Raw genomic sequence first — 22,059 nt, 5'->3', positions numbered from 1 at the left:
GGTAGAGTGACCCATGTTACATTGCACATCTCCGGATTTCTCACTGACGCCAACGTGTCTGTCGCCATGTTGGCTGATCTTGGGATCCAAGACTTGCGATAGTCTTGAAAGGACTCCCCTAAGCGTTTGACTTTCGTCAAGGTAGGAAGGGCCTCTCAACTGCCATTTTCCAACGAATCCGAATATCCGAAAGGCAAGATATGGATTCGAAGGAATCATATTCGATTATAAGTGCCTTCATTCTGCATGAAGGCACTTTATTTCCTAGTTGAATTGCTGTAACGAATTATACACCCCAAATCCCAATAGGTTGTCTTTGTTGGAGAAGAACTTACATGCAACTGTAATGCATGTCTTCTTGCAATTAAGAAAGATTAGTCTTCTTGGGTATATTTCGGTCGAGCTCTAGTTCTTGGCAGTCGTTTGTTCAAAATTTTCAAACTAAAATAACGAGGGTTTATTATTACGGTCTAGTGGGCAAGTAAAGTCTGGACAAATTTATTCATTCACCCTTTAGTGTATATATATCGTGTATAATAAAAAATGTAATGTGAAGAAAATCGAAATATTAATTGGACAAAGTTCAGATTTCAGATGTTGCAAAACTGCATTTTTTTTTTTTTTTATAGTAAGCGAATTGCAAGCGGAATTACAACACAAAAGAATAACGTTCTAATTTGTAACGTTTAAATATTAGTTCAATTACATTAACAGGAAGAAGAAATTTTGGTGCCTAGTCTAACATGTTTCAAGCTATCTTCATGGCATGTACGTATGTACGAGCATTCGCTACGCTCGCCAAAGGTGTCGAAAAAGTACTAATACGATCAATCACTTCGTGAGCCTAACGTTATTCATAATAATATCGAGCACAAGCGTTTGCAAGGGAATTAGATACTATGCATGCATGCATGCACGGGGCTTAGAGCAATAAGGAGGCGGCGACGCCAGCGGCAACAGCTACTCCGGCGGAGAGCTGTGCAACGGTGGCAGCGCTAGGTTTAGGACCCTCGGCATTACCGCTGGCAATGGAGCCAAAAGCTGAGGCAGAGACAGGTCCACCAACAGAGCCTGCGGCAATGCTGTCGGTAGCACCACCGGGAGAAGGAGCCTTGGAAGCACCATCACCGGAGCCACCAACGGTTCCCACATCGTTATTGTCTGGGACTGGTCCCGCCGAGGGCACACCAGTGAAGGTTGGGAGGCCGGCTTTGGTGGCGGCGGCGGGGCTGGGGGCGTCAGCAGCGAAAGCCAACCCCACGGTGGCCAACAGAACAAGAGCAAGAACAACTACTTGTTGGCGTGCCATTTTGTATGCTTAAAAGGAGGGGTAAGTACTAAGTATGCGCGCAGTTGGTTTTGGTTGGTGGGTTTGGGTGAGAAGCGGGTTTATATAGGAATGTTGGGGTGGACGGAGATTGGTGGGCGTGGAGGGCGTTGCGGCATAGAGCTAGGAAAGCCATCGGTGGCACCGTGGTGCGCAGTTTGTTATGAGCTAATTTCAGTTGGTACCGTTATTTTTTTGTTGGAAAATCTTTGTGAATTCCTTACCTTGGTCTTTGAGTTTGCATCTATATTTATTTTCCAAGTAAAGATTAATTTAGAAAGGCTTCCAACTTATTAGATGGTACCATGCCTTCACGTGACACTGAGAATTAGTAATACCAATCAACAAGTGCATGACACGTGATAGAGTAATTATTAAAAAAAATTACTCTGCCATGTGTCATGCACATGTTGGTGAATACTACTAGCTGTTAGTGACATGTAGTTGTATTGTACCATCCAATAATTTCTACAGGACATTCTTTTGATTTGCCTTTTTCCAATTTTAATTTATTTATGAGCCCCTTTAATCTTTTAAGCATGCCAAATTAACATAACTAATAAATTTAGGGTTAAAAACCATTTTAGTCATTGTGTTGATACTTAAAATCTCTCAAACATAAGTCTTAACAGGAAAAGAGTCGGGCCAAACAAACCAATCCGGGTCGAAGCCCATATGGCGCATATAAAGCCCATAAGTAAAATGACATCCAGAAGGGTTCCCACTTCAGGCGGTCAAAATCTCAAACCCCAAACCCTAAAAGCAGATGCTTTAAACAGAGAAGGGCCTAGAGCTAGTCCGAAGAGGGAAGAAGAGAAGTGACAGTGAGGGGAACAAGTGAATCGAGAAGCATCGCGGTTCGATTGGTGCAGCAATGGCGCTGGCATTCGACGAGTACGGGCGGCCCTTCATAATACTGAGGGAGCAGGAGCAGAAGTCTCGATTGCGCGGCCTCGATGCTCAGAAGGCCAACATTTCCGCCGGCAAGGCAGTCGCTCGCATCCTCCGGACCTCCCTCGGACCCAAGGGCATGGACAAGATGCTCCAGAGCCCCGATGGTGAAATCACTGTCAGTAAGTACCTCTCTCTCTAGAACTCTTACTCGCACAGAATATGAAGCTTTTTTTTTCTGCTCGATTCGAGTTTCTGGTTGATTTTTGTAATTACTGTGTGGATCTATGTGTTTGTCTTTGTCTTTTCATTGTGATTTGGGTTCATTTCCCTTTCATTTTCTTAGTTCGTTATGATATTTTCACTGAAAAATTGTTAGGCTTGAATTTCATATGCTATTCTGAGCACTGGGTTAGTGTGGGTTTTACTCTGATTGTTGTATTGATAACAGTAGTCGGCTGGTTAGTTTTTACATTTTCGTGCCTGTACCTGCCCTGTAGTGTTGGGATGTTGGAGATGGCTATTTGGGTTGAAGCACCCACGTAACTGGAATATAGGCTTTGAGGTCAATTGCGGTTTTAGTTTTAATATTTGCTTAGCATTGCCTTACCATTTGTTTATCTTTTTCAGCAAATGATGGTGCAACGATTCTGGAGCAGATGGATGTCGACAATCAGATTGCGAAGCTGATGGTTGAACTATCCCAGAGTCAGGACTATGAAATTGGTGATGGGACAACTGGAGTCGTTGTGTTGGCTGGTGCACTTCTAGAGCATGCTGAGCGACTGTTGGAGCGCGGTATCCACCCCATACGTGTTGCAGAGGGATACGAATTGGCATCCAGAATAGCGGTCGACCATTTGCAGCATATATCACACAAATTTGAATTTGGTCTGGATAATATAGAGCCTCTGGTTGGAACTTGCATGACCACTTTATCGTCCAAGATGTAAGTGAACCTTTTAGATTTTCGTTTCACTTATATGTGTTGCTGCAGTTCAGTCATACTTATGATAGCAAGTTTACTTCACCACTTAGCTGTATGATGGTTTTTGTCATCATAATGCATGGATAATTGTGTACTCTTGAGTAAAAATCATGCTTTCTTTTTGACGAGTTAGATAAGTTTCATGGTTTGTTGTAATAGTGTGCTGTTATTGCACCCCTTCCCCATTTGCTAATTTTTAATAGATTGTTCTGTCAAAGTGTCCTTTATTGTCTTTCGATTATTGACTTGAATTAAAAAATTTCTTGTTCATGCTGTAGTGTGAATCGGTGCAAGCGTGCCCTTGCTGAGATTGCTGTGAAGGCAGTTTTGGCTGTTGCTGATTTAGAGAGGAAAGATGTGAACCTAGATTTGATAAAAGTAGAGGGGAAAGTTGGGGGTAAGTTGGAAGACACTGAGCTGGTATATGGTATTCTTATTGACAAGGATATGAGCCATCCACAAATGCCAAAGTATATTGAAAATGCAAAAATTGCTATCTTGACTTGCCCCTTTGAGCCACCAAAGCCAAAGACAAAACATAAGGTTGATATTGACACGGTGGAAAAGTTTCAGACTCTACGTATGCAAGAACAGAAGTACTTTGACGACATGGTCCAAAAATGCAAGGTTAGATTGCATCCCTTAGTTCTATAATGTTATGCTATTAACAAAAAGTTATGAAATTCATGGCTACAATGATTATTTTGGATAATCGTTGGATACTTATGGAGAATCATTGGATGCAGGATGTTGGTGCTACCTTGGTCATCTGTCAATGGGGGTTTGATGATGAAGCAAATCACCTATTGATGCACAGGAACTTGCCTGCTGTCAGATGGGTTGGTGGTGTAGAGTTGGAACTAATTGCAATAGCTACAGGTATGCCTTATTTTGAAGACTATTTAGCACTTGAAGTTTGGTGGATATTTTTAGCATGCTATGGATTTATACTATTTTGTCATCTTTCTCCACTAAAAACTGATACATGTATGTGTTTGTAGGAGGAAGAATTGTGCCCAGGTTCCAAGAATTGACACCCGAGAAATTAGGAAAGGTATATCTCTGTAAGAATATTGTTTGTTATTTAATTCTTAATTGCAAGCAATTTCACATAACAAGTGTTCATTATTTCCAACATTTTTTTATTTTTATTTTTGAGTTCAGTATTTTGAATTTAGTTAATACATTATGCATATACTTTTCTTTCTTGTAAACATTTATAAACCCTAATTTGAAGTGTTGTTTTTAACTCATTAGGCTGGTGTAGTTCGCGAAAAATCATTCGGCACAACAAAAGATCGAATGCTGTACATCGAACACTGTGCAAATTCAAGGGCTGTGACCATATTTATCCGTGGAGGTAGATTTCTTTACTTGTCTATTTCCTGTTACCTCCAACTTGATTCAGCATGTCAACTAAGTGAAAATGACGTCAATAAGATTAGATAGCACCACATATGAAATGAATTGTATGCATGGTTAGCAGATTTTGCAGTCTTAGTCTTGCTTTTTGTTATCTTTCCCAGTGTTATGGTTATTCTTCAACCCTGATGTAAAGTTCTTATAAGATGTTTTGGTGTTTTTTTTCGGCTCATTAGGTAACAAAATGATGATAGAGGAGACTAAGCGCAGCATCCACGATGCCCTCTGTGTTGCTAGGAATCTCATCCGCAACAATTCTATTGTATACGGTGGTGGCTCAGCAGAGATATCTTGCTCCGTTGCCGTAGAGGCAGCAGCAGACCGATACCCAGGAGTTGAGCAAGTATGAAGATAGTCTCCCCCCTCATTTCCTTGCATTTATATAGATGTATTAAGCATATTGTTATAATCAAATCTTCTTTTCCTCCACAGTATGCCATTAGAGCATTTGCAGATGCTTTGGATGCTGTTCCTATGGCGCTTGCAGAGAATAGTGGCCTTCAACCCATTGAAACGCTATCTGCAGTGAAAGCTGGGCAGATTAAGGTAAATGAAGCATGATAGCCAACTTATTCATGACTTCTCTCTCTCTCTTATGTATGGTTGTGATTCTGAATTTTGATCATCAATTTGAATTGTTAATGCAGGAGAGCATTCCCTACTATGGAATAGACTGCAACGACGTTGGCACTAATGATATGCGGAAGCAGAATGTCTTCGAGACTTTGATCGGGAAGCAGCAGCAAATCTTACTGGCAACACAAGTCGTGAAGATGATACTAAAAATCGATGATGTTATTTCCCCCTCTGATTACTAAGTCTGTTTTACCTGGGGATGATTTTGTGTAATTTTGTTGGCCTGTTTCAGAATTTTGAGTGACTTGTTTACAACATATGGTTCGCGTGTGGAAACTTGTTCGTAGAATTTGGAGTGGCTTTTTTCACCGATTGTAGTGTCATCACTCCTCTGTCTATTAGCATTGTTGTTTTTGTTAAGCGTTTGAATTATTGTCGAACCGTGACTATATCGGTTTCATCTGTGCCCCTTGAGGAGAGTTTTAAGTTCTGGCCACGGAACGTCATCTTTCCCTTTGTTTCATTGGTGTGAGGTAGGCCAAGTGATTGAGGAAGAATTGGAAGAAATTGGCATCGACCTGTACTATTTCATCTATTTGTGGGAATAACAACGGATAAGTTTCCTTCACGACCAATCTATTAATTCCTTCCGCTTAGAAGATTTTTGTAACTTGACCCTCGCTTTTTACTTTCATTCTAGTGAGTTATCCAATTCTAGCCAGTGACCGTGGTCATTGAGTAATTCCGAAACTTATAGTACAATCCATGACTGTAAAAAACTGAAAAATGCTCTCGTATTATCTATTTTTGTAGATCTACCTCAATGTCAGTGGATAGAAAAGGTGCCATCCTGCTCATGATTTGTCAGTCTTCCCAATGTGCATGTTGCTCTCACTGTCTGATGATGAAAATCATTTCATATGTGAAAACTTGGGACTTAAGATTTTGTATTCATAACAATATTTTTAACTCTAGATAATATTAAGAAGGATCCAACTTCCCATGAGTGGCTGCTTAGATTTATTATCTGCATTCAACATCATAATCAGTAACGCTTACGGAGTTTTGCTGAATTTAACAACTGGATGTACGATTAAAAATGCAAAGGATTTTAATGAGTCGATGTATACCACTTAAAACAGAATGTATATTATGCAATGAAGTATACTAGGCCTCTAAAATCAGAAATAAACTATGGAATTAAAGTTGTGGGGAATGAAAAAGCTGCAATGTCCCATTTCCTTTTTTTTTTTTCCATTTCTAAACGAACCTCTGCCGATCATATAGTTTGCCAATTGTGGAGGGCACAGTGATAAGATTGATTATTTAAGAGGTTTGGTGGCAACAGTTATGGCAAACTGGGGGCAGAAAAAATAATTGTGAGCACTTGGGTTGTCTTGGACTGTTGAAATAGATGGAGGCAACGTGATCTAATCAAGGCCTGGATGTTCTGCAAATTTATCAAAAAACATATCCTCTTGAAAATCATCCACTTTTGGTCTGCGGAAGAAGAAGATGGCCCCATAAATTCAGTCCAGTGAGAGCATTTATTCGCTCACAACTTTAGCTCAACTCATCTGTAACCACTGCACCAACCCCATGTGAGTGATGGTCCAAATTTGGAAGAGCAACGTCCATCGCATTATAGCGTAACAATGACGTCTCATGCTAATAATACAGTACTGGAATACTCTTGAAATGCGAATATTTTTTCAAACTAGGACGTCAATGCAAGAAGAATATCTGCTTAGTTTTAACAACTAATTGTCCATCTCTCCCATTATGTGAGTAAAATAAATAAAACTTATGATTGTACACAGTCCGTAACACTAACAAAACTCGAGAAAAAGTGAGAAATTAAAGAGAAAATAAAGAGACAGAAAGTTTGTAAGAAATTCTGCTTGCATTTTTTAATATTCAATTATATCAACACTTTGGCCTTGTTTCTTTCACGATCAAGACATCTTCAGAAAGAGTTGTACATAATTCTCAAAGGTGAAAAGCCAAGGTTGAAATTACCAAGGGGTTAAAAGCGAAACACTGGTTGTATTATACAAGAAAAATGAAACCCTAGCTGTTGTAATTACAGTTGGTCTTATTTTTCCCATTTTATCCTTCCTTCACTGCGATGGTCAGCAACGCGAGCCCTTCTTGCACCTGAGCGAACCAGCTCCTGTAGTGAGCGAACTCACGAGCGACGACGGTCTCGCACTCAGACTCGATGCCTTGGAGTAACTAGAGGATGCTCCGGCACCGGATGCTGTGAAGAACGCACCGTTTAGCAGCAAATCTCCTGAGGACCTCCAGTTCCATTTGCTCCACTCTGTCTGTGGTGCGTCCTCATGCTTGGTAACCTAAAAGTAATGATTCAATTTTAATACCTTATAAAATGTTGATTTCGAGAAGAATTTTACTGAGAAAAAGTTAATGTAGTGTAGTAATTAATTAATTGAAGTTATCCTTTGCAGAATTGGGGCGCTCACCTCTTTGTTGAATCTATCATTTGGTGCCAGAAATCTGTTGCCTTGGCTGTTGATGGTTGGAGAAGCACTCCCACCAATTGCATACATTTCCCAATGGGTGTAGTCATTGTTCACCACATGAAAATTCCCATGTCTACATCTGCATAATTCAACAACCAAAAAAAAAGAAAAAAAAAACCCCTTGTTAATTCACCTTTCCACTTCAAAACCCAAGTTTACCCGTAATGATAGTTTGATACTGGAATACAGTCATGTATATATTCAACTCACTTTATAAGTAAGAAATATCAACTTTGTTTTCCGTTAATCTTTTAACATGTAGATTGATTATACCATGTAGCCGTATTTTAGTATTGGACAATAATTTTGTCTAGGTATATCAAATGATTAGAATGAATAATTACCTTGGCATCCTCTGAATAAGCCCTTCTCCAAAGTGGTTGAATGCAATGGTGACCTGCATATTCTTGTCCTGAGTGTAGGAATCACTGTGCCCCAAGAGCATGACCTTGTTATGGTGAGTCATGTAATTGTTTGAAATGGTGATGGAGGTTGATCCATGGATAGCATCAATGAGCCCGTCACGGCAGTTGGAAAGTGAGTTATGATCCACCCAAACATGACTACCACCAAAAATGGAGACCCCGTCGCCGTCGGAAAGCGTCCGCCACCCAAAGTGCTCCGGCGAGTCCCTAACGTAGGCGTTCCCGCCTTGCGTACAGTCGTGAATGTTTAATCCGTGGATAATAATGTTCGTCACGTACTGTATCGTAATGCAGGGCCCACCTGCTATGTGGACGCTACTTCCTCTGCCGTCGATTGTCTTGAAGGAGTTCATCATCAGCTCTTCTGTCAGCTTGATCGTCATGTCACGCTGGAAGATGATCCAGAGTGGTTCGTTTTGTATCACGCCGTATCGGAGGGTTCCGGGTTTAGGGTTTACCGGATGGTCGCCTGAGTCCGTCACCACGTAGATTTTACCGTCCCTGCCGCCAATGGCGTGCTTTCCGAATCCAATTGCGCAGTCAGCTAGCCGTTGGCGGTTTTTCTCCCAGTTGGGGTCACACCTCCAGCAGTCGTCAATGGGGTTTCCGGTGCCACATGAAAGATAACCCAAACTTCTCCTTGAGGCATTGATGCTCCTGTAAAAAGAGAAAATACCCAAAAATAAGTACACATTGATAGTAATTACCTGCTTTCACTCGAGTAATTAATCAGAAAGTCTCTGTGCAGGCATCGTTGAAAATGTATAACATGTTGGTGACAATGATATTGACATTATCAATAGTTTGTTAGCAAGACTAAGTAAATAACAGTGAGAAAAATAATTTCCGCACTTCTTTTATCCCATGCATATTTCTCTTTTATCCAAACCATTAAATCAAATAAATCAAATAAAAATTAAAAGACAAAGCATGAGCGCATAATGAGAAAACAGAAGTGCGTAAGTCATTTCCGTTACTATAGCTCTATAGCTCTATAGCTCTACAAGGTTGGAGTATCATACTCGTGTACTTCTTGCATCACCAGTTGAGGATCTTTGACAGGGGAGGAGGAAATGGTGGTTGGGATTAGAAGAAGGGAGAGGAGCAAAAAAAAGAGCGGCATTGCCATAATTTCTTTACTTCTCCGCTTGGAACAAAAGCAGAGAGAGAAGAGAGTAGGCAGAGAATACTTGTGAGGAAGTTGAGGGAAGGTGAAATTATATATAGGGGACGAAAGGGTTTAAGAGCCTCAATATTGTAATATAATGGTATGTGGGGCCATCCATGCATGATTTCTGATCCAAAGGGTCCCATTACACTAGTTGGGCCGTTAAGTAATCTATTTTACAAGAATTTATGCAAGCAAAATTGCTGATTTTTATTAATCTAATCCACAATGTTTTTGTTTTTGGGTAACGATTTTATGTTCAGTTGTTAATCGAACTTAATACCTGCTAATAACTTTGTAATTGTACCATAATCCTAACAAGTTACATACGCATGAAAAGAAGGACAAAGTCCCACACCGGTGAAGAACCAAACCAAAAACCATGCAAGGGCTTATAAAAAGTTGTGTTACTCTTCGTATTGTCATTTGATTTTATAGTAGAACCTTACCTTAACAAAATGTGCAATAAAAAAGTTTCTCATAAAAAAATTTGAAGCAAAAACATTGAATTTTGAAAAAAAAAAAAAAAAAGCGTCATATCAGATAAAAACATAAGAGGAAGGAAAACAAGTTATGCATTATTTTCTTAATGAACTATACACCGACACTTTTCTCAATGAAACTTGTGTCGGCATGATGTGGTAAATTTTGTAGACAAACTTCCCTTCTTTCTCCATCACATTTCACGGAACAGCTTGCTTCTGTTGCATCTTGTTATGGCCATTCCATCGTCCTGCTGAAGGCAATGTTCGAATAATATAAAATCAAACACAGAACTTTAAGTGCACAGAGACTTGTTGAGCCACGAGTTCATTCGACAAGTTTGACATGTTATGTTTGCAGTGCAAAGACTAGAAATGGTGTGACGGGCACATGGAGGAATCTGATGGTGTAAGGCTTGTGTAAAGTTTGAATCTAGTTCTTCTCTTTCTAATAGTGGAAAAGTTAATTAGATAAAGAAATATAAATACCCGATGGACTTTTGCGCGTTGTTGCATGTGGCAATTTGGCAATGAACTCACCCTTCTTTACTTAATTTATTGAGTCAATATGATGGTTATAGGCATACAATACAACGTGCCAGTTATAATTAGATATCGAATTTACTATGTATATATCTCGAATCGCAAAACTTTCACTCGCAAACAAGCCATGAAAACACAAATAAACCCTAATATTAGTGGTCTAATTATAGTGTGTTGAATTTAAGATGAGCAAAAACTCATTATGTGAATGAGAATGAGTCGGGCCTTTTTGAGCCTTTGAGGCCATATCGGTGGTCCGTACTACCCGTCCATGTCATGACGGGGCGTGTTTCTGTGGGGTAGCCACGTCCTCCCATGTGAGCTTTGTTCCCTAAAACTTTCCGGACGTGGGTCCCATGGGGTTCAAATCTGAACCCTCTGATGTTCAGTTCTAAGGCCCATTAATGCGGGCAGTTGATCACGTACCGAACTACACCCGCCAATGTAGAAATAAGTTTTCTTTCCCATTTTGGATATTGGCCTGAAGTTGCATTGCATGCGGGTTGAAACCTTGAAATAAAAGGCTAATGACATACTGGCTACATACAACTCGAGTCAAAAGCGATTAAATTTGAAAGCTGTAAGTTTTGAAGAATGTAATCTCACATCGAAAACTTGACAATTTAAATTCAATGGTTATACTCCTAACTGCACTCAAACCTTTTATGAAAAAAAGTCAACATATATGATAGATCCTCATATGTCTGTATCATATGAGGTGGTGAGATCCGTACAAGTCCTATGACATTATTCTTTTTCCCTTCCTCCATAGGAGAGCTAGCCTTCGAATTACTGTATATCTCACGAAGGAGGTAAGGAAACAAATATGATAGATCCTCATATGTCAGTATTGGATGGTTATATTTTATACTTTTAATTATTTTCTTGCCGTCCCACTACCACATATGAGACAGAAAAAGGTTAAAACTGAAGGGGAAAAAGAGAGGAAGTGAGCTCCATGCATGCAGGGTGCAGGCCGATAAATTAACTTGTTGCTCTTCGCAGTACGGACTGCAGATGGGGAAGAAGATGGAGTACTCGTTGAAAATAATGTAGGGTTGGAGATCATTCTCCTCAACTGGATTCCGACAGTGTTTGATCAAATCTGAACCCAACAATGATAAACAAAATATTTTTGTTCACCACCCTTAAGTCGTATTGATGTCGTTGTATGAGCTTAAATTTTGAAACTTTTACAGTAGACAGATTAAATTATATAGTTATTGACAATCTTCGTGTTCGGGTCCAGTACCAATTTAGAGTGGTGATAAAAAATGCACTTAGAATTTCAACTTATACAATCCTAGACAATGTTGAATGCGGATAGTTTGGAATGAAGGGCAAATCCCATTCTTGCAATTTGTACGAGTCCATCTCCATCCATCCAGAAATACTTATTGCAGTGTGTGAATGAAAGTGACAAGTGTGGTGACGACTACTGTTAGGCCACATGCTCCTCATCCACTCAACACGTGTCAGGGATATCATATTGTCATCTGGCAAATCACTACAAATATCATGATTACAGTATCTTCGATCGTGCTTACCAATTATTTGGCCCAGAGAACAGAGTGGATATCTTGCTTACCTAAATGTGCGTGCTAAATTGCGGCCATCTCAGAAAATATTTCACCCTTAATTGCCTCGACGGCAAACGCTAATTTGTGCTTATATATGGGCTTGTAGGTACTACCGTAATAGGTGTTTAAAAATTGGTGCTTATAGCTTTGTAGGAAAAGCTCATTTGATCAAGCAGCTAAGCTCAAATGATTAGCATATATACACATATAATCGTACAAAAATCTTAAAGGTTAGGCCCATGTATTAGAAAACTTTTTTTTGTGACTACCTAGAACGCTTGTACCGTGTTACAGTTTGAATAAGCAATAATGTTGATTCATAAAAATAAAATAAAAAACTGTTATAATTTGAGTAGAATTATAACACCACATAAGGGTAGTGACATTTGGTTTAGGTTAACTACCCTTGAAGTCCACAAACTGCAGCCCCCATTAAAGTTATGTAGGGTTCATCTTTGGCAATAGTCTCTTTCAAAAGTACTTTCTGATCTATTGAGATTAATTTAGGTTATTTGCTCCATCTTTCAGAACTTTTCACATCCCCAAATTAATTCCACCTGACTAATGATCAGTCTAGACTCCTTTTGGCTGATAAGAATACAATACAAAACAGAATTTAATAAAAAGCAAAGTTGGATACATTCATAATTTCATATATGCATCATTGTTTGCAGAAAGAATAATGCTATAGGGAGGCTACTTTTAAATGTGTAAATCATATGATATGACTGTTAATGATTGAATTATATATGACTTAAATATTGATTAACGTATTAATTTTATATTTGTGATACATTACATGGTTTGTAAAATTAATCTAAAAAACTGGTCAGTTTGTCTGTAAAAAAATATATGCAGATATAGTTTTTTGTGCATTGACAAATCGCGAGCACTTTTGTACCATAAATTTATAAAAGATGTGATCCATTTTCGTCACCGACAGTCTAGCTAGTTACAAAACTAGATTGATCCTTCAACGTACGTACGTACTTACGTACGCGTCTCAGAAGAATCGCATACCCCATAAATAAGGCATGCAAATTACTAAAACTGGGTCTACGTATGAACGAGCATGTGATCTGCACAAAGCTGCAGGGAAAGAACAAGTGTGGGGGAGGAAATTAAAGCTTTGTTTTTTGGAGTAGGATTCTTTCATCTTCTTCCCTTCCCTTCTTTTACAGTTTGTTTTTTATCATATTGTTTCTATAAAAAAATTAATATAAGATGTTGATATGACTTAATTGTAACCATTCAAGTAGGAGAAGAAGGAAGGGAAGAAAGATTAGGAGGGGAGAGAATCCTCCTCCTTGTTTCTTTGTCCTCCGATTTCAACCGAATAATTGGAGGAGGCATCCGATAGAGAATGATCGACGTCGTTCCCCACTGTACGTAAAAATGTGTACAGAGTCACCTCCCAATCGGATATTCGATTAGCAATATGTACGTCTTTTAAACAAACATTATTAATGAGTTAATTAAATGCTTAATTAATGTGTTTCCTCCACATTGCGGGGTAGTCCAATAATTTTGTATGTTTTGTGGATAGTCCAATAGCGTTTGTATTTTTTGCAGTCCGTGACTTTTATTTCGCTGTTTAAACGAACGCAGCCCGTGAATCTTGACCCATGCATGGCCATGGTTACGTAATTGGTGGGGTTTGAAATTCCCTACCACTCATATTTGTATGATTCAACATGTAAATAGTTACTTAATATCACAGCGTACGAAGTGCGCAAATTTTTTTTGTTTATTCACTAAGGTATTTCGTTGAATTTTTAGTGGGTTTGTTATGGTTAGCCGAACCATGTTGCGCAACATCAACAGATATCAGCATATGCTGAAGTAATCTGATAAGTGATATCAAGAGAATATGTCGAATGTTGTTGACACCATCTGTCGAGATATGTCTAGCAGACATTAACATCAAACACTTGTAGACACAAAAGGTACTTGTACCAAACATTTGAAGGGTCCTTGAAAAACCTTCACATGTATATTTACAAGCTTCGGGTGGTCCTAGGACGACCTTTGTCCCAATGTACATCAGCCTGCTTAATACTAATGTTTTGTGGTAATTTTTTTTACTTATAAGTGAGTGATTTTAATATCGATTCTCGTGAATGACGTGTTCGATATCGATTATTTTTTAATCCCTTAATGTACATATATCGTTGAATAATATATCAAAAAATAAATAAATTATTATTATAATGATATAATTTGGTCTTCGTTTATGTGCTTACGGTGTATGATTTAGTTAGTAGTAGCCGTAGGCAAACACCCTTAAGACCAGGGCTTCTCCGAGTTTGACGGTCAATACTCCATGATTAATTAGTGCTGTTTCATTCTGCAGTTAACATAACCAAGTCTCCTGCACATCACATGCCAAGATATTCTTTCACACACGCCATGAACACAATGAATAAGGATTCATGAACTTGGTGCGAAGTCCTTCATGGCAAAAAATAAATAAAAGAACAAATTGGTACAAATTAAACAAAAGACGGTGCATCAAGGAGTGCCTTACTTGCCATTCGCTATATTTTTCTCACCAGTCACCATCCTAAAATAGCGGTAAGTAACATTACAATATTGATTGTCGTTAAATTAGTGATTTAATATTTTTACATCGAAATTTTTTTAATTTAAACTCATTTTATCATCACTTAATAATGGTTAACAAAAATTTCTCTTACTCTATTTGGAAATTTCAATATATATTTAAACACTTTAACAAATAGTATTTGTGGAGCAAAAAATAATCAAGAAGAATATAGAGGTGACACGTGGATTCTAGGGTAACACCGGAATTCCTATGCGCGAGCAGTAGACAATCATCCCTCAACCAAGTCAAAAGTGCCCAAATAGGTATTTATTTATAACCTATTTCATCCATCCCTCATCATATCTTCTCCACAAGGTAACCCTAAATCATTCCTTTTTTATTATATTAATTAGCTAATTAATTGATTAATTATTCAATTAATTTGCTAATTAAACACAAGTCAAGAACTTCACCCACAAAACCATCCAAGTGGCTGGTTCATCTCCTCTCAAGGTGGCTGGCCACAGCCCTGTATAAACCATCTCATTCTCTCCAAAACTCAATTTCATTTCTCTTGCTAAATTCTCTAAATACTTTTCCCTCAAAATTCTAACTTTGACATCGGAAGTTCTTCGGCCAAAGCCCCCCCCCAACCCCCCCCCCCCCCCAAAAAAAATCATCGTGGGCGCGTGACGTGAGGCTCTTGGCCTTGACCTAAGGTGTTATTTATTTTATAGATACAATTTTGTCCAATAATAAGGAGGAAGAAATTTGCATCCACAATACTTTATTCAAGCAGTTCTTGTGGTACAAGGAGACCTTGTCGTGTACAAGTCGTATATGAATTGGTAAGGCCAGCTGCATGACGTATAAAATTCGTAACTTATAACACAAACGTTTAAGAGAAATTGTAATTCACCATATTACAATAATACATAATGTTTGCATAAGTCATGATTTCAAGTTATATTTTTTGGCACTGTTGAATCGCACAATATTAGCTTAGAGAAAGATTGAAATATTTCTATAGATCTTTCCGATTTTCAAAAGAGTAAACTGTCATGGCTTCACTACCCGATGATTCTTTTCAAAAAAAAAAAAAAAAAAAAAAAAGCTATATTATAGAATTAATAACCAAATAATGATTGGATCATGTGCAAAGTTGATGTGAACATCCTTCCCTTGATATTTGTTTTATATTGTAGTTTATTTTCCCACGGAACTAAAAGTCATAGTTGCATTATTGTTACCATAACCATTCCATCTTTCTCTTTTTATTCCTTAAATAAAACTATAATATAATACATCATCCTACTAAAAAAGGATAATGTACCACTTCATTCATTCTAATCTGTAGATACAATGGGAAACAAAAATAAATAATAATTTCTGAGACGTCGTATTTTATTCATACTATTACAAAATAAATTAATAACTTTGGATCAAATGATTGAGTTTACAAAGATTTTTATATTTTTTTAATAAAAATGATAACTATATAGAAAAGAGGAATTTGCATACAAAAAGCTAAAATAAGTGAGTGGGTGCAACAAAAATTCACAATACTTACAAGTGTTTACTATTTAGTAGTATCACTCAGGGCAAAGTTAAACAATGGCTCAGTGGAGCACAACTAAGTAGTGGATGATGCATGACTCCATTCTCCAACAATAGTGCGCATCATCAAATTATCTTTTCTAATTTTTTTGGTGAGGCATTTTTTCGAGCCCTTGGTTGACCCAAACATTTTGTGCTTAATGTACATGCTCCGTCCTTTAGTGTTCTTTTAATTGCGTCAATGTTGTTATAGGTTTTTTTTTTTTTTTTTTTTTTTAATTATTATTACTAAGGGTAGGAAAGGTTTCAAAACTATTACAATAATACAAGGGAGGGGGGGGGGGAGTTTCGAACTAGAGACGATGGGCGAAAAGCCAACACCCTATTCCACTAGAATGTTGTTATAGTCGATAAAATAGAGTTGTTTGACAAAAAAAATTAAAATAGAACAAAAAGTTAAATTTTATATATATATAGGATCAGAAGCTCCTATTTATAAAATGAATGGGAAGAGAGGGTTAATGAGTCTCTTATTATTTTAAGAAAAACATACTAACTTCAGACTTAAAAAAAAAAAGAGATCATTTCGCTAAAAAAATAAAGGTTTTTTCATGAGTTGCCACAAACCAACTCTGATCTCCGCCTCATGATGGCCTGAGACTAAGGATCGAGTGATAGAGTTGAACTGAAAGATGTCGATGTTGTTTAACTTTTGTTGAATTTATCTGTTTCACGAAGAAGAAAGATTGAAGAAGCGATATTTTGGGAGTGATTTTGTCAAATTATGTAAAACTAATGGGCCTTAAAACGAAATGCACACTCAATTAATGAGCCATATCCAGATACTCAAAATGTTTTGTTGGGCATTAAAGTGATTAGTTAATAGGATTTGGATCCTCTCCGAGGCAACTGGTCGGATCCTCCTGACCAGTGTTAGCGGACCGTTAGATTTTTATCCAACGGTTACAATTATTATAACTTTTAGAGAACCTTCTGTTTGTAGCCGTTGGATTTTTATCCAACGGTTCACTAACACTGATCAGAAGGATTTCGACCAGTTGCCTCGAAGAGGATCCAAATCCTAGTTATTAGAAGGAAGCAAAGCCAAATCCTAATTCTTAGTGAGCACCCTTACCCCACGGGTGGGTAGCAACTCTCTTGTTTGGGCCTCCAACTTCCTTTGCTTTGTGGGTTTTTTCAGCCACCATCATGCACAAGAAAGCCTAAACAAACTTCCCTTCCCAATTCCTTAACCATCCAAATCCGGTAACGAAAATGAGTAGCATATCCAAGTTGACAGTCGACTCTCACCACTCCATTCTAATGCAAACAGGAACAAAATTTCCACACAAATGCTCAAATTTCCCACCACAAAAAAACTTGCATGCAATTGGAACATCAAGTGCAGATATTTCGATCCAATCATACGCTACCATTGCTATGTGGAAATGTTAAAACAATGACACAGTAACGTCACAGTTACACGTAAGTTTACCTTGTTCCCGACTAAAAACTTAGTTTAGTGACCCAAGTGGACAGTGGCCCCTACAATTAACAAGGACAGTGACCCAAGTGTACTTGTGTATCACAATACTTAAAGAAAAAGGGAAAGTGATGCATGAACATCTTTCACTTTTCACCCCAGCAAATAAATCATAAATTTAATTGACATGAAATAAGTCATGAAATGAACCTTGACAAATGTATCATCAGCTATCAACAACTACTTGAAGCCTAAGAGCAAGCCAAATTTTCAGAGATATAAACAACCATTTAGCAATCTGTTTTAAGCCCCTATTAACCTAATAAACTTGAAACTTCACAATTCTTTGTTCCTATGTACACAATAGACATGGAAATGCAAACGTCAAATGCAATGAGTTATGATGGTAAATTAGAGGATATAGAGCATTAGGGTGTGGCCGGGAAAGCCGACGATATCGATGAACTCTATCTGAGATCAATATCGACCAGCTCTGGCTTTCCCCTTTCGGTCTGGTTGGCAACTAGTTCAATGCCTAGTTGCCCTTTGTCTCCCGCCCCAAATGCGTATAGCTTCCCTGACTCGGTGAGTGCAAAAGTGTGGGCGTTCCAGTATATGGAGTTGGTGAGGCTGATCTGTACAACCCGCTCGTTCACTTGCTTCAGTGATGTCACCAGCTCTGGTGCCAATACATTTGCGTGCCTATTTCCCTGTAAGAGACGCAACACACGAACAAGATTCAGAAACTTTGTTAGACTGGACGGCCTTTCATCCTATGCAATGCCCCAAACCGGTGAAAACAAATAACCGTTCACATAATACAACTCTGCAACAAGAAGCTTGTGAGTTATATCTACAAGGAAAACAGTGTCAAATCTCTTCTAGGATGGTGAAGTCATTCTACAGATGTAAGATGATGTGCAGCAATTTGGTACCATTTTGGAACACGTAAATTAATTTCATATATCGACTTTCTGCAATGTGAGTTGAGGAAACCAACTCAATTAAGATATGAAATACGAAATACAGCAGCAATAAACAAGACCTGTCCATCGGCGGCAGTACTATGTCCAAGACTAGCTGATTCTCCGCAACCAAATGAGTACACATCACCGTCATCTGAAACCACAAAGGTTGTGTAATCCCCTGTAGCAACGTGCACTGCTTTCACCTGGCTCAATGCTTCCACAACCTTAGGAACTGATTCACATTCTTCATTCCCGTGACCCAAGCAGCCATAACGGCCCCAACCCCATGTGCAGACGCGTCCATCCTGCCCGACCACAGCGGCATGCCAAGCACCGGCAGCAACCACCATCGGCTGAAGGTTCAAAACCTGAAATTGTTCAATAAGTCGGGGGTGCTTCTCATCAGTTCTTAACCCATGTCCAAGCTTCCCTCCCAAGCCACATCCAACAGAGTAAACTGACCTGAAAGGTATCGAGATCACACAAATGAGCAATGCTAATCCTCATATAAGATTTAATGCAAATACTACAATAACAAAAACTGTTTGAGGATGAAGACAGACAATCCTTACATGCCATTAGGTTGACAAGCCAGAGCAAGAAGGTAGCAGTATCCAGCTGCAATTTGCACCACAGGTACATTCTCAAGTGCTCCCAATAAAGGATGAGGCTCAACATCAGTTGGCTCAGTTTGGTGACCGAGTTTGGCATCGTTGCCCCAAGAAAATGTATACACCCTGCCCTCTCTTGACAACACCGCTGTGAAGAAATTTCCTATTGCAGCTTGTACCACAAATATGTCTTTCAAAGACTCAACCAACTGTGGAGTAGTAACCAGCTTTGACCCTTGAACCCCGTACTCAGTTTCACCAAAAGAGTCCTTTCCAAAAGCATAAACTTTCCCCGCATCACTGATCAGCATTGTCCTGCCAGCCCCAGCAGCTGCGTGAATAATTCGAATGCCTTGCAGAGATCTGCAACACAATGGAGTTCCATTAACTTTTCGTTTAAGTCAACAATTTCTCTTTCATTTTTCTTGCATTTTACAGAATCGGGTCAGAGGAGTGGTCAAGAGTTCGCAACCTGATTGGCTGAGGCCGGCATTCCTCTTCAGTTGTGCCATGTCCAAGCTGTCCTGAGCTGTTTGAGCCAAATGAGTAGACAGATCCTTTTGAAGTCACAGCAATGCTGTGACCGGGCCCTGCTATTGCCTGCGATTTCTCCCTTCGGAAACATGCCTCTCCAGCCAACAAAAACCTCAGAACAAGTTTCCATGAACCCCCACATCTTTGCTTCAATTCTTGACGCTGTTCGACTGTCATTGGCTTAAATATAGCTCTTTTTTGGCACATGTCCAGAGCAGCAAGCTCCGATATGGACAATTCAAAGTCAGGAGCAAAGTGTGCAGGCTGCCTAAAAAAGGAACATGTTGCCTGCAACAAACACACAGCCAAATATAAACCAGCAGCATTATAAATTTGAAAACTTAAAATGCCGCTGCATTACCAAAATAGAGAAAAAGGTCACTTGCCTCTAACTTTGAAAGGTCTTGAGGATCCAAATTGCAGGCAGTAAGGACATGGAGGACAATGGAGGGGTTGGCAGCTAAAGGGAACTCTCCGGGGGTGGAGGTCCCGAAGCAATGGCGTTGCCGCCTTTCAAATGTTGGTACAGGAGTGGCAACAATAGTGGCAATTGGCTGGTCAGGAATGTTATGGTATTGTATAGTGGGGGTTCCGCTCGCAGTGGCATCCATTTGGCACTGCCAAAATTTCACAGTGGCCAAGCTTTGCAGGGTTCTAAAGTGCTGAAAATTATGAAATATTGGGACAAAAATTACTACATTACTCCTCTCAATTATCCAACATCACATTAGCATCAACAGTTTTAAAACTTCAAAACTTTCTTGTTAATTTTATTCACTGGAGAATCTACGCAGCGGTATCTACCTCGAAAATTATGTCATTGATCCACAACTTCAAGTCTCAAAACCTACGAATAGAAAAAAAAAAAAAAAAACATACCTATAAAACTTCGTTATATGACAGCAAGTACAAGAACATATAATGCAACAAGTTATATCCAATCAACATGTCATGACATCAAACATCTGCAAAATTCGACAAACCAGAGAAATTCGATCAGAACAAAAACCGAAAATTTTCGGACTTTCCGAATCAAGAGGAGTTAACAAAGAAACCCAAAACCTTAAAACAGTAAAACAAACTTGAGGAACACTAAAAGATGGAGACTTTGAGGAGAAGAATACCAGTCTTCTATGAATGGATATTCCAACCGGCAAAAGACAGCCGAATAAAGGAAAGAATTTTGACATCAAAACATAAAATATAATCCAGGTAAACTCGTTTTTACTGACACGGGTCAGATTAATCCGATCAAAATTAACTTCCATATTTTTAATATAAATAACAGGGGTTGCAGATACAAGCAAACTTTTTTGCCAATAATTATCCAGAAAAATCAAAGCTTTAGACAAACCCAGATCAGAAAATCATCGGAGAAATAAAAAAACCATTTGCAAAAACTTGATCAAACATCAAAAGTAATCGAAGAGACAAAGAATCCAGCAGAAACAGAACACAATCACATGCTCAACAAGCTTTGTCAATTCTACATTACGATCGACACAGATCGAGACCCAACAACTAGGAAACGAAGAATTACATATCGGAGCAACCCAAGATTCCTGAAACCCCATCATCTGCATCCGTCAACAAATTGGCAGAGAATTTGACGTTTTTTAAAACAGCAAAAATTGGATCAAATGAAAGAGCAGAGAAGTGGGGTTGTGATCAAAAGGCAGAGAGTGGGATGGGATATTTCTCAAAGGATTTTAAGAGATAAAAAGGAAGGGGAATTTTGGTTTTTGCTGTTTATTTTCAATGGGGGATTTAAGGTGACTCTCTTCCCTTTTATCTCTCTTATTAGCTTTGGGTGGTGATGAAGCTTTTCTAGTTACTATATATTTGTAGTATGCTCATTCCTACACGTCACCTTCTTCCTCTTGACTCTGGAGATGGTAAAACTCCAACTAATTTAATCACCTCCTAATATCCTTATGGTTTTACGAAAACCAAGGTGAAAACTATCACGAACAAGATCGGAAGCTTTTTTATAATTTTTTTTATTTTTATTGAAATTATTTTAAAGTCCAGTCGGTTGCATTAGACACGAATGGTGACAATTTAGAATTATTTGGTTCTTGTTTGAGACGTTTTGGAGTCAAATTAGTTGAGAGGGTACCGTATGTTTTCTCCCAAGTCCAAGAGAATTAGGACTGTAATTTTATCATTTTTAATTGTAGTCTAGCATTACCACTTCACTTAATACGTAAGGTATCCCAAGGACCCGTCCCGACTTACCGGTTTAAGATCCTTTTGTTCACCCCTGGTTACAAGTATCGAAGGAGCAGACGGGGAGTCGAAAGGATGCGAAAGATGCAGTCACACAGAGTTCTAAATTTGATGAGACCCTCAAAATTTTAGTCACTTAATATTGTATGTAATAATATTCTATATTTAAAATTTCTTTTGTTATGAA

General features: G+C 38.6%; 4 protein-coding genes across 6 annotated transcripts; 1 reads left to right on the top strand and 3 right to left on the bottom strand.

The window, feature by feature from the left end:
- Positions 1-922: 922 nt before the first annotated feature.
- LOC103949940 (anther-specific protein BCP1) lies at positions 923-1,309 on the bottom strand. Its single transcript, XM_009361076.2, has one exon. The coding sequence runs from the start codon at positions 1,307-1,309 to the stop codon at positions 923-925; it is 387 nt and encodes a 128-aa protein (XP_009359351.2).
- Positions 1,310-2,156: 847 nt separating this feature from the next.
- LOC125477773 (T-complex protein 1 subunit epsilon-like) lies at positions 2,157-5,572 on the top strand. Its single transcript, XM_048585223.1, has 9 exons — positions 2,157-2,400; positions 2,849-3,167; positions 3,485-3,833; positions 3,953-4,085; positions 4,208-4,260; positions 4,464-4,566; positions 4,805-4,971; positions 5,061-5,174; positions 5,276-5,572. The coding sequence occupies exons 1-9, from the start codon at positions 2,202-2,204 to the stop codon at positions 5,444-5,446; spliced, it is 1,608 nt and encodes a 535-aa protein (XP_048441180.1). The 5' UTR covers positions 2,157-2,201; the 3' UTR covers positions 5,447-5,572.
- A 1,516-nt stretch (positions 5,573-7,088) lies between these two features.
- Positions 7,089-9,372, bottom strand: LOC103949854 (probable pectate lyase 5). The gene is made up of 4 exons (XM_009360983.3): positions 9,195-9,372; positions 8,092-8,829; positions 7,688-7,826; positions 7,089-7,558 (listed from the first exon to the last, which is right to left on the bottom strand). Exons 1-4 carry the CDS (start codon positions 9,299-9,301, stop codon positions 7,337-7,339), a joined length of 1,206 nt encoding a protein of 401 aa, XP_009359258.2. The 5' UTR covers positions 9,302-9,372; the 3' UTR covers positions 7,089-7,336.
- Positions 9,373-17,696: 8,324 nt separating this feature from the next.
- Positions 17,697-21,478, bottom strand: LOC103949855 (ultraviolet-B receptor UVR8). 3 transcript variants are annotated; one of them, XM_048585296.1, is made up of 7 exons: positions 21,184-21,478; positions 20,523-20,608; positions 20,030-20,305; positions 19,582-19,931; positions 19,071-19,472; positions 18,576-18,960; positions 17,697-18,240 (listed from the first exon to the last, which is right to left on the bottom strand). In XM_048585296.1, the coding sequence occupies exons 3-7, from the start codon at positions 20,252-20,254 to the stop codon at positions 17,998-18,000; spliced, it is 1,605 nt and encodes a 534-aa protein (XP_048441253.1). In that variant the 5' UTR covers positions 20,255-20,305; positions 20,523-20,608; positions 21,184-21,478; the 3' UTR covers positions 17,697-17,997. The 3 variants fall into 3 exon arrangements, with proteins under 3 accessions (XP_048441253.1, XP_048441252.1, XP_048441254.1); XM_048585295.1 differs by lacking the exon at positions 20,523-20,608 and adding an exon at positions 20,448-20,490 and having other exon boundaries at positions 21,184-21,477; XM_048585297.1 differs by lacking the exon at positions 20,523-20,608.
- Positions 21,479-22,059: the final 581 nt, after the last annotated feature.

Source organism: the organism of the source record quoted next, unplaced genomic scaffold, assembly GCF_019419815.1.
Source record: "Pyrus x bretschneideri cultivar Hongxiangsu unplaced genomic scaffold, Pyrus_bretschneideri_v1 Contig22, whole genome shotgun sequence".
Classification (NCBI taxonomy): Eukaryota; Viridiplantae; Streptophyta; class Magnoliopsida; order Rosales; family Rosaceae; genus Pyrus; species Pyrus x bretschneideri.
Note: the sequence above shows the minus strand (reverse complement) of the source record. Positions and strands in the feature narration are given on the sequence as shown.

Bases quoted from the DNA above. Each gene is read 5' to 3' on its own strand.
- LOC125477773 (XM_048585223.1), top strand. From the start codon at position 2,202: ATGGCGCTGGCATTCGACGAGTACGGGCGGCCCTTCATAATACTGAGG. The intron at 4,086-4,207 runs GTATGCCTTATT...ATGTGTTTGTAG, and splicing joins ACTAATTGCAATAGCTACAG to GAGGAAGAATTGTGCCCAGG. The intron at 4,972-5,060 runs GTATGAAGATAG...TTTCCTCCACAG, and splicing joins GATACCCAGGAGTTGAGCAA to TATGCCATTAGAGCATTTGC.
- LOC103949940 (XM_009361076.2), bottom strand. From the start codon at position 1,309: ATGGCACGCCAACAAGTAGTTGTTCTTGCTCTTGTTCTGTTGGCCACC.
- LOC103949854 (XM_009360983.3), bottom strand. From the start codon at position 9,301: ATGGCAATGCCGCTCTTTTTTTTGCTCCTCTCCCTTCTTCTAATCCCA. The intron at 7,827-8,091 runs GTAATTATTCAT...TGAATTATGCAG, and splicing joins CTTATTCAGAGGATGCCAAG to ATGTAGACATGGGAATTTTC. The intron at 7,559-7,687 runs GTGAGCGCCCCA...CATTACTTTTAG, and splicing joins ATGATAGATTCAACAAAGAG to GTTACCAAGCATGAGGACGC.
- LOC103949855 (XM_048585296.1), bottom strand. From the start codon at position 20,254: ATGGATGCCACTGCGAGCGGAACCCCCACTATACAATACCATAACATT. The intron at 19,932-20,029 runs GCAAGTGACCTT...TGTTTGTTGCAG, and splicing joins AAGACCTTTCAAAGTTAGAG to GCAACATGTTCCTTTTTTAG. The intron at 19,473-19,581 runs GTTGCGAACTCT...ATTGTGTTGCAG, and splicing joins TGCCGGCCTCAGCCAATCAG to ATCTCTGCAAGGCATTCGAA.